Raw genomic sequence first — 14,912 nt, 5'->3', positions numbered from 1 at the left:
GATATCTAAGTAATACATTAAAAAATAAGAAATAAAATCTACAAGTTTACAACACATTGTCATCATTATTCCAGCAATACGGAATATAGAGAATGGGTTTAAGTATTGTACGCCCCTAGTATTGTGCCGAGCGGCCTGGTATTTTACCGCATACATTTGTATCCCTGGTGCATGTCGTAAAACTATTCTCACAAATTTCAATGAGTTGGGATAAGTTTTCCATCTGTTTCACCTTAACACATTTGCTTTGGTGTTTAGAACTTGGAGTCATGCCTGGGAAATAATCTCCAGGATGTGGAAAGAAGAAAATTAGATGCATTTGAGACTTACCAGTAGCGTGGAAGACATGGGTCCAAGGAGGAAGGCCTCTAAACTCCAACTTTTTGGGGGTACTGATGGAGGGGATGTTGGACAGAGGCCTATTGACCCTAAAGACTGCATCAACGAACTGTCCCACGAAGTTCTCTGTCATATATTCAGGTATGATAATATCAGTTCCATTTTAATTTTTCTTTCAGATGTTACTGTTAGCTTCTGTGACATGTACAGTGCTCCCTCTGCTTATATGAGTTGGATTGGTTCTGTGACGCAGAGCATGCCCCAAAATACTCGTATCTCAAATCAATGTCGAACATTGTAATGATTCTAAATCAAATTATTCCATCCAGGGCACCCCAAAACACCACCATTTTAACATACAGGATGCTTTTTAATAAGAAAAAACTAACTTTTAGACAACTATTGTATAAAACACAAGTACAGTAGTTTTCTGAAGTAATGTAATAATAATGTACAATACGACTTGTCCAGGGTGTACCCCGCCTTCTGCCCGAGTTCAGCTGGGATAGGCTGCAGCACCCCCAAGCTCCAAGCAGTGGGTGGATGGATGGATGGATGGATATTTAGCTTGGACATCTGTGACATCCTTCCAGCTGCTTCTCCATTAAACCCTATCAGTAGCATCTCCATATGTTCATAGACAAATGTCTGCGGTTTAGATAATATTTTAACATCCTTGGCTGGCGTAATCGACTTATTCTGCTTCAATATGGTGTAGATTTTCATTGTTACGCTCAAACTGCTTCACTAAGTTAGCCTGCTACACGCTCTGTCGGGTTTTTGAGGATTTTTTTCTTTGATTCACTGAATAATATCCACCTCTTCTCAGCACTGTCCTTCACACTCCCTTTCTTCCGTCCCAACCTTGGAAAAAATGTTATGTCTTGCCAGCTATTAGCTAACGAGCTATTGAGTGATACATTGAATATTTTGGTCAGATCTTACAGGGTTTACTGTGACATTGGCTACACCAACAAGTGGCTCGGAGCCCCAATTTTTGTTCATATACTAAAGTGTAACATTTAGCTAAGAGGCAGCTTGTATCTCAAAAACTCGTAAGCCAAGGTACCACTGTAAGTTCCTCTCTTGCTGTAAATGCTCCATTACATACACTGAAGTTTATGTTGATTGGTTGGTTGTGTAAAAATGTTGAACTCAAACATTTGTTTACATAAACTTCAACTTGTCAGTGTAGGCTGGTTTAAATAAGTGCTTCATTGTAAGTTTAATACACAAACCAAATTGTTATTTGTGGGGTGTACACCTGTACAATGTACTTTTTACATACACAACTGTTGTATAAGTTTGAAAATAATCTACATGTTCATACAACTTAAAAATAAGAATACTTTGAGGTGTCTTAGGTAGTAATGTGACCGAAGTACAGTTTAATATTACTAGGGCTGTAACAATATGAACATTTCATATCATGTTTATTGTGACCAAAATTATCACGGTTAACATTATCATCACAGTATTTTTGAATGTGCTAAAAAGAAAAGTATTTATACACACACCCAAATATTTTAACCAAGATTTAAAAAAAATTAAATAAACATTAAATATTGTTCTGGCTTATAAAAGAACCATATTATTTTCATTTGTGTGTTTAAATATGTTTATCTTCTTTTGTTTTAATTTGTAAAGATTTTAGAGTACCGGTAGTTGTTTTTTTGATGAAGAAAAACAAACGGGTGTTGGGGCGCTTCACTCCCAGTTTATGTGACATTACATGAGTTTATTTCTTGTCATTGTTGCTTCAAGTATACATTGATCACTATGTCGAAGAGAGCACAGCTTGTAAGTTAAATGTGCACACTTCAATAGCTTAGTTGCTTAGACTGCAGTTTGTTTGTATGTTTATATTCGTTTAGATTGGGGTATGTCGTTTTTAATGGGGAACTAGGTTAATGTTTCTAGTATTCATTTAGACTAGCTAGTGTATGTCTCTGATAAATGAGCAGTGTTAACAATCCGTGAGTTTATCAAAATGTGGTTATCAAGCATGGTTTTACGATAATTTTAATTCAGAAAGGTAATACTCACCATTGGGAGTTGTACCACAGTTTATCATTATACTGTTTATTGTTACATCCCTTTATATCATCAAATATTACTTTTTTTTTTTATAGAGACTTGACATGAAGTTGAAATAGGTCTTTTTTTGCAGGTATCTTCCTATGAAGGACATCATATGTATGGAGTGTCTTTCCAGAAAGCTCAGAGAAGCTGTAACTCTTTACCTGCGAGTGATCAAAGTGGTGGATCTTTGTGCTGGTCGTTGGTGGGAATACATGCCTTCAGGTAAATAATAACCATCATCAAATGTAATGAATTGTACAGGTCTATTTCATGGCAGTCACTCTCATGCTACACAACTAAAACAGCACAATTATTTCGCATTTGAATTATTGTATATGAAATGTTATAAATGTAAACTTAACACTCATTCAGCAAAAAATGTGTGTGAAAGAGTGGATAAGAAAAAGGGACGTGTGTAGTATTTTTCGCTAAATTTTTATACACGCCTAAAGGTTTATTCTTTGTTAGTGTAAATATCGCATTAATGCAAATAAAGAACTCTCGTTCTCAGGACATTCTAAGCTTGTCACTGCGTCAAGAATGTTCAATCAGTACATGTGAGCATATTGTAAGGAAACTTGCTGCTCAGCCATCTAAATGTTGATTTCTTGTTGGAAAAATCCAGTGTGACCTGTTTATCCAGTCTAGTCCAGTTCAGAGTTGTTGCTGTCCTTTGCGTTGTGTAGTTGTGCACCAATGGTCTTGGCCTGTCAGTGACAATGAATCCTTCAATCATGTTTTAAATTTAGGCTCTTGCACTAAACTAGTGTGTGTGTGTTTGTTCCACACATGGCTAGTACTTATCAGCCATAAGTATTGACAATAATACCTTTCTTATTACATAGTATTGGATTACGGTAATACCTCCTGGTCTGATGAAGAGAAGAGAGTGTGGAAAAGTATCTTCTGGGGTTTTCGCGATACAAACCCAGATCAATACCTCATGTTGGTCTGATTAAGAGAAGAGAGTGTGGAAAAGTATCTTCTGGGATTTTCACGATACAAATCCAGATCAATACCTCCTAGTGGTCTGATTAAGAGAAGAGAGTGTGGAAAAGTATATTCTGGGGTTTTCACGATACAAACCCACAATGACTTTCTGTAAACGCCAATGCCGTCTGTCAGAAAGCAATTTCCTAAGAAAGTAGATGCCGGAATGCAGAAAATGTGCAATATTGAATATCTTAGTTGCTCCAACAGTAATGTGTTATTACAATTTTAGATTGTTGTATGTCATTTCTTAATGGGGAAAGGTGTTTGTAATGCTCTTTCCCTTGTGGGATCTTTTGGACAAATATAACTGATGCAGGGCCGCTGTCAGGGTGTACAAGTCTCTTTTATTTTGCTCTTTCGTGCAATCGTCGTCTTTTCTCTTCCTCTTCCTCCTCTGAGTGTCACTGCGCTCCCCTCATGGTCTCCGACGCTGCTAATAAAGAGACAGGTGATTAGATAACTCGTTCCAGCTGAGGTATCTCCTCACTTGTCAGTTGCTTCACAGCCGGCTCCTGCACACGCCCTGCCCGCAGTGGACGCGTGGACCACGCCCCTTCCACAGTGTTAATGTCTCGTATTCATCTTAGCATTTAAGGTTGCTGGTCGGCCATTAGTGCGATAGCTTGCTTCACCAGTAAATGAACAGTATCACCAGCCTGTGAGTTTATCAAAGTGTGGTTATCGATTAGGGTTTACAGATCATTTTAATTTAAAACGAAAATACTAACCGTCGAGAGTTTTACCGCGGTTTATCGTTAATATTGTGTCGCATTACATCCCTAGTAGGTATAAACACATCTAAAAAAACTCATTACTAAAACTCAAAACCAATGAAAATAACAAAGTTGCTGCAGCATGAGAAAAGATTGATTTGTTTCTGCTTTAGGTTTTACAGATAGCAGCTTTTTGCTACTTTTGAAGAAGATGCCTGACCTAGAACAACTATACGGCCTCCACCCCCGACATCTTGAAAGGAGACGAGTCCGAGGCTATGAAGCTTTCAGTATACCTGGTGTCCTGGAGGCATTACAAGCCTGTCCAAGTCTTCTGGTTAGTAATGACGATAACTGACGTCTAGTAAGACACTGCCAAGTCGTTTTGATATTTTTCAAAACAAAAACATTTGTCATCTGTCAGAACTGCATTGGATAATACCTAGTTTTGTTAGTAAGGGAAAAATAAAAACTTTTTATTTGACTTGATTAATGTTTAAATAGTTGATGAACTGAAGGTTTTTAAACATAATGACGCTAAGGAAAATCAGAAGTCATGAGCAAAACAAGCAAGATTGTACAATGCACTGGCAACATGCGAAGTAAAAGCTGTTGTGAAATGGTCCCACTTGACTGTATTTCAGGGAGTTGAGACATCCCACCTCGAGCTGGTAGAAGCAGTTTGGAACTATATGCCCCAGGTTCATATACTTGGAAAGTTCCGAAACCGTAATGGGGCTTTCCCAATTCCTGCTGAGAACAAACTAACCATTCCCATCACTGCAAAAATACAGACGCTACACCTTGTGGGTAAGTAAGGTGTCCCACTAATTTTTTTGCATTACAGCTAAAATGAAATCGTTAATGATTTAATAATGTTCTAAAAAAATGTTTACGTCAATTTTAAAACAATATTGCAATGATTGTCTGTTCACTCAAACTTGTCTTATCCTTTTGAATATCCTATCCTGTATGTATGCATATCATATTCTGAATGTGTATACAGTGTTTTTTTGGATTATTGTGGGAGTTATGTTCTACTACTGTGACCATAGTAAGTGAGGTGAAATGTACACTGTATACCAGGGCTATTCAACTGACGGCCCGGGGACCATATCTGGCCTTGGAATGACACCCCCTGAATTCAGTTCAAAACTTGGGAGACAAATATTTTTGTCCCAAATTCCCAAAAACATAGTTTATAAAGGAACTTGGACCACTGTAAACACTTTGGCAGATTATTGTATTGATGTTTTAACCTTGTTAACAAACATAAAACACTTAGGTTCAAACTTGTGACTCCTCAAGGCACCACTTTAAGTCGTTCCCTTTTTGGCAGATACACATTTTTTGTAATGTGATTTATCTAAGTAATGTGTTGCTGTAGCTTGTTAACTTCAGATGCAGTCAGTACCCAGGTGTTCAACTTTTACTAACAGTGTTTCATTTTATGTTCTCTCTTTTTCTTTAATTGGTCTATTCAACTGGTGGCCCGCGAGTTCAGTTCAAAACTAATATGCAAGAGATTCTTAAAAACATTAGAGTGCTGTCATTGAGATGATCTTTGAGTAGTTTTTTTTTGCAGAAGGTCCTTTAAAAACAGCAGAGCACTCCTGGAACAAAAAAATAAATAGACCAAAATGTAATGTATACTGTAGCGGACAGTGATTCTACGGATTATATAAAACAAGACTAGTAGTAATGGAAGAAGTCAGACCCCCTGTCTTTAGCTGTGTGGAAAACAGTTTGGTTAAATATCAGTGATTTATAACATTGGTTCACAATTTGACTTGTACCGTATTTTTCGGACTATAAGTCGCTCCAGAGTATACGTCGCACCAGCCGAAAATGCACAATAAAGAAGGAAAAAACATATATACGTCGCATTTTTGGGGGAAATTTATTTGATAAAATCCAACACCAAGAATAGACATTTGAAAGGCAATTTAAAATAAATAAAGAATAGTGAACAACAGGCTAAATAAGTGTACGCTATATGACTCATAAATAACCAACTGAGAACGTGCCTGGTATCTTCCTCCTCGGTGTCGCCTCTGGTATGTGCCGTTTCCTTTCTTTCTGCTGCTCGATCGCCGTTTTCTGCTGCATATTTCACTACGTCCGGCTTGTAATCTGCAGTATATGATTTCCTTTTCGGTGCCATTTTAGTTCAGCCCTTCTCAGTTTTTATAAGTTACCGCCAATGTTGAAATAATCAATTTTAATTGCTACGGATGTAGCAGCAGTTAGCATCCCATGACCCACAATGCACTTCTGCCATGACGCACAATGCACTTCTGCCATGACCCGCCCCCGCCGAATTCTTATTGGTTGACATGTGTGACGATTGCTGACGTGTGTGTGACGATTGCGGACATTTGCTTCGTCTCTTACGCGAATGAGATAAATAATATTATTTGATATTTTACGGTAATGTGTTAATAATTTCACACATAAGTCGCTCCGGAGTATATGTCGCACCCTTGGCCAAACTATGAAAAAAACTGGGACTTATAATCCGAAAAATACGGTATATAGTCATGTAAAACAAAATAGGCCACAGTTTCAGCTCTACACATTTACACACAGCTGGAGAAACTTTGGAAACACATCCTCATGGTCAACCATTGTTGTTGTTTATATATTACAATATTTTAAAATAAAAACATAAATGTTAAGTTTGGGGAAAAGACAACCACCATAAAAAAGGCTATACTGTTTCACCTGTCGTATTACAAATCCCATTGTTTAATTAGTGTTTTGGTTTGATATTTTCTTTGCTTGTTCCAGGTGTAAATGTCCCAGAGATCCCTTGTGTGTCTATGCTGCGCCACCTTTACCTAAAGTGGGTCCGTCTCACCAAACCTCAGCCATTTAAAGATTTCCTCTGTGTGAGCTTGAGATCCTTTGTCATGCGGAACTGTGCAGGTCCAACCAACTCCCTCAAATATGTACCCTTGGTTACTGGTCTAGCTTCAGCACGAAATCTAGAGCAGCTCGAGCTAGTGAGAGTTCCCTTTCTTGGAGGACTCATTCAACATGTGGTGGAGGACAGCTGGAGATCAGGTGAGAAAAAGAGGTTTGTGGAACATGATTCTTTCTTTAATCAATTATAAGGTTGTTTTCTCAGTATTTGAGTTTGGTAAAGCCAGTTGTATTGAGCAACTTTTATTATACCTGTAAGTATGGCTCGGCCGAATCCTCAACGCCACGTACGTACCTTGCGTCGAGAAAAGATGCCACTATCGGTGTTCCAATCAGTCAATCGGCCACCAATCATTGTTGGCCAATTTCCGTGGAATCCCATGTGATCGACAAAGGCTTTGTAGCTTACCAAAGTCGTACTAAAACATTTAGATCGATTTTTTAAGTGCCGTGTGTATTGTTCTATATTCCTCATGAAATATCAAAGTTTTGGTGTTGCTTGCTTATGGGCATTTGCTATTTTTTATTGAACAGGCGTCAGTCAATCACAGTCAACACGTACTGTATCTCTTATGTGTGGTCACACTTATCATTACACCATGTACCAAAGAAAATTGCTTCGAGGTCGGTTTGCACAACCAGAATTAATACGTACATTAGGCGCTCCAGGTTATAAGGTGCACTGTGGATTTTTGAGAAAGTTATACGATTTTAAGTGCCCCTTATAGTATGAAAAATACGAGATTGTGAAGTCTGGGCTTCTCTGCTTAGGCTGATACCCCCGCGACCTGATTACAGATAAGTGGAAGAATACGGATGGATGGACAAAATGAGCTGATCAAATATGAATGTTATCCGCTTGCGATCCATAATCGCCTTCTTTCTCTGTCTTGTCACAACTTTGTGGAGACAGTAGAACTGTAGATGTGTGTTTTACTTGCTCAATTCTGACAGCTAAAACTGCAAAAGTTAACCATTTATTTTTAGCGGCGGTGCTAACAGTCCTTTTGAAAGATGATATATTGTGCTTTATCATCCAACATGGCCGATTTTCTGGTTGTTACGTGAAAACATTCCATATGAAGCACATTGCACTTTCTGCAAGAAAAAGCTTTGAAGGAGTTCACTGGAAAATCAGACAAATAGCCATTGCAATATTTGCCAAAACACACACACAAACATTTTGTTTTTCAATGTGAAAGAGTAATAAATTAATTCATATTCAGTCGTTGCAATTTGTTCTGGGTTTCTGATTTTTGTTCATGCCTCTGTACTTTTTTGTCGGTATGGGTGTGAAATGGTTTTGAATTGTATTCATTATGGTCTTTAAAAAAGTCTCAAATCTTAAATTAGACTACTTGCAATCTGCACAGACCCTGTTGTTGTATGTGATAAGATCTACTAGTTAAATTTATCGTTACATATCAGATTATTGTTACCAGCTCAAACGATTTGTCTTTTATGTGTTAACATTTATTAGGCCATTAGCTGTAAATCGGTCAACTTAAAATTAAAAAATGTATTTTCTGACTCTGAAATCTGTAATTTGTTCATACCTTACAACATGTTGTTTTTCAGTTAGACCAATTACAACAACTTCAGATGGTTTTCTTTGTTTTACTTTGGCCCAAAATAGAACAAGCACCTTCTGAAAATGTACATATTACAAATAATTCTCTTGACAAAAAGTTAGTTCAAAATTCTGAGGAAAAAGTTGGTGCGCTTTCAAAAACATGACGAACACAATAAATTTAGACTTAATCTCAGCATATCTACAAAGCAATTCAATTTAAAGTCACAGCACATGTAGGATTGAAGAAAATACAAAATGAGGTAGAAAATATCCAAGACGGTTGAATTACTCTTTGCCTTCTCGGCATCACTGTGTATTGATAGAAAGATAAAAGCTGTGCAATGTGTGAACAACTTTAACAAACCAAAAATTAAAACTTAAAATGACTGACAGTATTGCAGTAAATCACACACTGTTCACTTTCTTTGAGTTTGCACAGAAGACAATCATTTTCACTGAACTATATGAATTTGCAGTTTCTCCTGCAGCATTTTAAAGAGTTTCCAATAATTTATTTTACTCCTGTTTGTTTTACGTTGGGTCAAGAGGCGGAGTCGCAGCCCCGCGTTACAGTGTACCTCTTGCTTGGTATACTTGCTTTTGATTGATTGATTGATTGATTGAGACTTTTATTAGTAGGTTGCACAGTGAAGTACATATTCCGTACAATTGACCACTAAATGGTAACACCCGAATAAGTTTTTCAACTTGTTTAAGTCGGGGTCCACTTAAATTGATTCATGATACAGATATATACTATCATATATACTATCATCATAATACAGTCATCACACAAGATAATCATCAGGGTGTATACATTGAATTATTTACATTATTTACAATTCGGGGTGTGGAGGGGGGGGGGGGGGGGGGGTTAGGTTTGGTTGTTATCATCAGTCATCAACAATTGAGAACAGAAAAATGCTTGCCCCAGATACTTGCTTGCCCCGGTATAAACTTTTTACTTGCCTAACAGAATTGCTATTGCGATATCCAGTGGACACATTTAGAACAGCGGTTTCTTTGATTTAAAAATACAGCTCAATTTTACACCTAGCAAACTCATCTTACGGGCCGGATTGAACCTGATCCGAATTTTACGGGCTTTACTGTGACATTCGCTCCGCCAACCAGCGTTGGGGAGGCTCGTAACATGAATCTTTCCTCGTAAACAAGACAGCTCGTATCCCGAGGTACCACTATATTGGACTTTCAGTTTTTTGATTAAGATATGATTGAAGATGATGTGTATGTTTTGTCATCCTCTTTATTGTATGTTATGGATTCACTGTTTGTAGTGTTGTGCTAGAAGAGTGTGTTCTGACATTCAGTACTTCGACAGGAAAGCTGATTCCTTTGTCATTGCAGGAGGATTTCGGAACCTGCATACCATTGTGTTTGGAGCCTGTAAAAATGCCTTGGAAGTGGACTTGGGTTACCTTGTCATCACTGCTGCTCGCAGGTGCTTTGTCACACCTTCAAAGTCGAGACTTTTCTAATATAACGTTTTTAATATTCATCAGCAGTGCAACACAAACACTCATAATCTCTCCATGTTTACAAACGTTCCAAATATAACATTCTAAATTGACCATGAATGGAATATGCAGATATGAGACGTAATCTTACACCTAATGCATATACAGTTTCAAATATACTGTATGTAAGCTGCAATGTGAGATCCCTTGTTACACCCCTTTAAAAATGTTTTATTTTTTTTAAGTACAGACACAACAGGTCAGATGAAAATATTGTGTTTCCATAGGCTTCATGAGCTCCGCATTCAGCCGTCTCTGACCAAAGATGGGGTCTTCTCAGCTCTCAAGATGGCTGAACTAGAGTTTCCTCAGTTTGACACCCTTCATCTTGGATATGTGGATGAGTTTCTGCTACAATGTTAGTGCACACTCTCGTTCTGTAAAATTCATGCTGAGAAATTAGATTATTTAACTACAAACCCCATTTCCATATGAATTGGGAAATTGTGTTAGATGTAAATATAAACGGAATACAATGATTTGCAAATCCTTTTCAACCCATATTCAATTGAATGCACTACAAAGACAAGATATTTGACCTTCAAACTCATAAACTTAATTTTTTTTTTGCAAATAATAATTAACTTAGAATTTCATGGCTGCAACACGTGCCAAAGTAGTTGGGAAAGGGCATGTTCACCACTGTGTTACATGGCCTTTCCTTTTAACAACACTCAGTAGACGTTTGGGAACTGAGGAGACACATTTTTTAAGCTTCTCAGGTGGAATTCTTTCCCATTCTTGCTTGATGTACAGCTTAAGTTGTTCAACAGTCCAGGGGTCTCCGTTGTGGTATTTTAGGCTTCATAATGCGCCACGCATTTTCAATGGGAGACAGGTCTGGACTAGAGGCAGGCCAGTCTAGTACCCGGACTCTTTTACTATGAAGCCACGTTGATGTAACACGTGGCTTGGCATTGTCTTGCTGAAATAAGCAGGGGCGTCCATGGTAACGTTGCTTGGATGGCAACATATGTTGCTCCAAAACCTGTATGTACCTTTCAGCATTAATGGCGCCTTCACAGATGTGTAAGTTATCCATGTCTTGGGCACTAATACACCCCCATACCATCACAGATGCTGGCTTTTCAACTTTGCGCCTATAACAATCCGGATGGTTCTTTTCCTCTTTGGTCCGGAGGACACGACGTCCACAGTTTCCAAAAACAATTTGAAATGTGGACTCGTCAAACCACAGAACACTTTTCCACTTTGTATCAGTCCATCTTAGATGTGCTCAGGCCCAGCGAAGCCGACGGCGTTTCTGGGTGTTTTTGATAAACGGTTTTCGCCTTGCATAGGAGAGTTTAACTTGCACTTACAGATGTAGCGACCAACTGTAGTTACTGACAGTGGGTTACTGAAGTGTTCACACTGATGTCGCTTGTTGATGCAGTACAGCCTGGGGGATAGAAGGTCACGGGCTTAGCTGCTTACGTGCAGTTATTTCTCCAGATTCTCTGAACCCTTTGATGATATTACGGACCGTAGATGGTGAAATCCCTACATTCCTTGCAATAGCTGGTTGAGAAAGGTTTTTCTTAAACTGTTCAACAATTTGCTCACGCATTTGTTGACAAAGTGGTGACCCTCGCACCATTCTTGTTTGTGAATGACTGAGCATTTCATGGAATCTACTTTTATACCCAATCATGGCACCCACCTGTTCCCAATTTGCCTGCTCACCTGTGGGATGTTCCAAATAAGTGTTTGATGAGCATTCCTCAACTTTATTAGTATTTATTGTCACCTTTCCCAACTTCTTTGTCACATGTTTCTGGCATCAAATTCTAAAGTTAATGATTATTTGCAAAAAAAAAAGTTTATCAGTTTGAACATCAAATATGTTGTCTTTGTAGCATATTCAACTGAATATGGGTTGAAAATGATTTGCAAATCATTGCATTCCATTCATATTTACATCTAGCACAATTTCCCAACTCATATGGAAACGGGGTTTGTACATCCTGCCAAAGATAAAATGGGAAAACAAATTATTCGAATTTTGTACATTACATAACATTAATAAACATACATGCAGGTCAACATTAATGTTATGTTTATGTGTTCCAATGTAGGTAAGATGACTCATTCGGAGCTGGTGAAGTATGGTCTTGCTGATGTGGTGGAGAACCCAGGAATTATCACTGATATTGGGATCAAAGTGGTGAATGAGGTGTTTTCTAATGTAAAATACCTTCTCATCTACAACTGTCCTCACCTTCATAACCCCCTCCATTGGATTACAGGTGATCATGGGGACTTGGCACACTTCACTTATCAGTCCTTGCAGGAATGTGCAATGTTGCGATCGCGCCAATTCACACACATTTAACCAATTCACACACATTTAACCAATTCACGCAAATCATTTGCAGCATCGGAACTTTGTCCAATGCCTACAACTTCCCAATCAGCATAAAATTCACCAATTAAATTTTTATGAACGTCAACTGTCTAATCAAAACTTGTTGGTTTATTGTGTACATGAAGCTGGAAAAGCAACAGTTAACAATATATCAACTCTTTATTGCTCAAACGTCCCAATTGTCGTCCTCCCACGATCTACTTCCTGTTCCTGTCTACAGCTTTAAGCCTTCTGGGTAATAAATAGTATAGTATATAGTATTATATAAACATGTACTTCCTATTTTACATGTTTTGACATATTTAACATTTATTTAGCCAGGGTAAAACAATTAAGAATATATTTTCATTTGCAATGCTGACCTTACAAATAGGCAGCATTTACATGACAGATATTGAAGTGTGATGATAATCTCTCTTCGTCTCCCATTTACCAACAAAAATTGGTACTATAGATCGCTCTCAACAATTCACAAAAGCTCTTAACATGCAGGGGTAAATGTGCTGGATCTAAAATGAATTTTTGACATGGACAAACTCTTTTCAAGCATAAAACATAAACAGAAAATATCTGTAACTTGTGGACAACAGAGCAGACAGCGACCAAAGAGGAAGCCTCTGGTTGTGTTTCTTTTTATAATTATAATAATTACCATTGTTAGTTATAGTGAGTTAAAACATTACAGTAATTTGGCAATACGCTCTGGGTATGTGCCTTTACTGCCATTTAGTGTCTACTCTTAAGTTTGTGGTATAAAAAGAGTAAAACATCAATACTGTGTTTGTTTTCCAAAATGTGTTTAAATCTTGTACTTTTTGAGTTTAAGGTTACAAAGAACACTTAAAACATTGATAGCAAATTATAAAATCACAAGTTGATTCAATGTTATTTAAAAGAATAATGTACAAAACAATGCAACTTTTCCAGCAACTTTCTAAAAAAGCTGCTGCAGATTCAGGCAATTTAGGCTGCAACACGAAACCTAGTATGTTGTTATGTTGATATCCATTAGTTTGTGTGAGTAAACCGTTTTACATTTTGTGTTGTCAGATCAGTCCAGATGGAGCCGACTGGTTGATCTGACACTGGTTCGCTGTCACGCCATCAAATTGGAGTCATTTGCCCAGTTTATAGAAGCACTTCCCAGTTTAGAGTTCATATGTCTGGACCAGATGTTTCGAGAACCACCCAAGGTAACCAGTTTTCTCAAAAGAAGACAGATTTTGTTCACTTGTAGAGATGGGAAGTGAAAAGTTGAGAAATGGTTTTCAGTGTTTGAATTTCTTCGAACTATTTGCCAATTGTGCAAACAAATTCCTTTTTGATTCCAGTGAGTGCAAATTACATCACAACACACGGAGGCCAGGCAGTACAAAGGCTGAAAAGATTGGTTATGTTTAACTGGAAAGTAAAGCGACAGGGCAACTTTCATACCACCTGTCATGTTAGTGTCTCATTGTAAAACCTGAATAAATAACTGTAAACATGAAATTAATTATTCTCGTGCATTACATTTGAATGACCATGTTGAGAGTCTGCCTGGCTCACAGGATCACAGCTTTCACCTGCCTCAGAGGTGTTCTCCACAGCGGGAGACACTGTAAGTCTACGGACCTATGCAATTATGCTTACCGGTACTTTTCTGCAAAATAATAGTTCATTTCAATAGATGATGGTTAATTAATTGCACAGTAGGGCCGCAACCATTTATTTGATTTTAAAAAAGCTTTCATTTATATTATGTTACTTAGATTAATGGTTTAACTAGTGCAACTAATAAAAAATGTATCAATTTCAGATTGCATGGTGTGCTCGGAACTTTAAATACTCTGACATAGTTTCCGCACAGCTGCTGCATTACTGCGTACATGAAAGTGTTAGTGGGTGGGTGCCATGATCTGTGTGGCAGCAAATAGTGGAGTTTAAAAAAAATAAAAAAATCTATGACGTGCACATTTTTAAAGTGCAATATCAATGGTGACGATGTGCATTTATTAGAAAAAAAAGAATCAATCAGTCAGACTTTATTTGTATAGCACTTTTTAGACGTATAAAATATAGCACAAAGTGCTTTTCTTTTAAAAACATTTGAAAAACAGTGCCTCCCAGGTTGAAACTGTCAGCCACCTCCACCCTAAACCCACTTTTCGCGATACCACTACACGTAATAAAACGTATGTAAAAACATATGTGGCCGAGCACAGAAGAACAAGGTGAGAGAAGACTATCTTAAGGAGCCGATTGCACCAGGAGCTGCATGATGAGGGGGCCGCGGCTGCAAGGGCTTTGAAAGATTCTAATTACAAGATTTTGCCATGTAAAACCTTTCTGCAAGCACAAACAAATAAACGGGCAAGTAAATAAAATTAACCACCTGTCTT

At 37.8% G+C, this 14,912-nt stretch overlaps 1 protein-coding gene across 1 annotated transcript in view; it reads left to right on the top strand.

The window, feature by feature from the left end:
* Positions 1–14,912, top strand: part of fbxo38 (F-box protein 38) — a 43,353-nt gene that overhangs the window by 5,978 nt on the left and 22,463 nt on the right. The window contains exons 2-10 of the mRNA XM_061979582.2: positions 259–480; positions 2,510–2,643; positions 4,301–4,464; positions 4,772–4,937; positions 6,918–7,193; positions 9,994–10,087; positions 10,391–10,521; positions 12,242–12,412; positions 13,582–13,724. Of these exons, the coding sequence (XP_061835566.1) occupies positions 314–480; positions 2,510–2,643; positions 4,301–4,464; positions 4,772–4,937; positions 6,918–7,193; positions 9,994–10,087; positions 10,391–10,521; positions 12,242–12,412; positions 13,582–13,724 (1,446 nt within the window). The 5' untranslated portion in view covers positions 259–313. The remainder of the gene's footprint in view (positions 1–258; positions 481–2,509; positions 2,644–4,300; positions 4,465–4,771; positions 4,938–6,917; positions 7,194–9,993; positions 10,088–10,390; positions 10,522–12,241; positions 12,413–13,581; positions 13,725–14,912) is intronic.

Source organism: Nerophis lumbriciformis, linkage group LG19, assembly GCF_033978685.3.
Source record: "Nerophis lumbriciformis linkage group LG19, RoL_Nlum_v2.1, whole genome shotgun sequence".
NCBI lineage: Eukaryota > Metazoa > Chordata > Actinopteri > Syngnathiformes > Syngnathidae > Nerophis > Nerophis lumbriciformis.
Note: the sequence above shows the minus strand (reverse complement) of the source record. Positions and strands in the feature narration are given on the sequence as shown.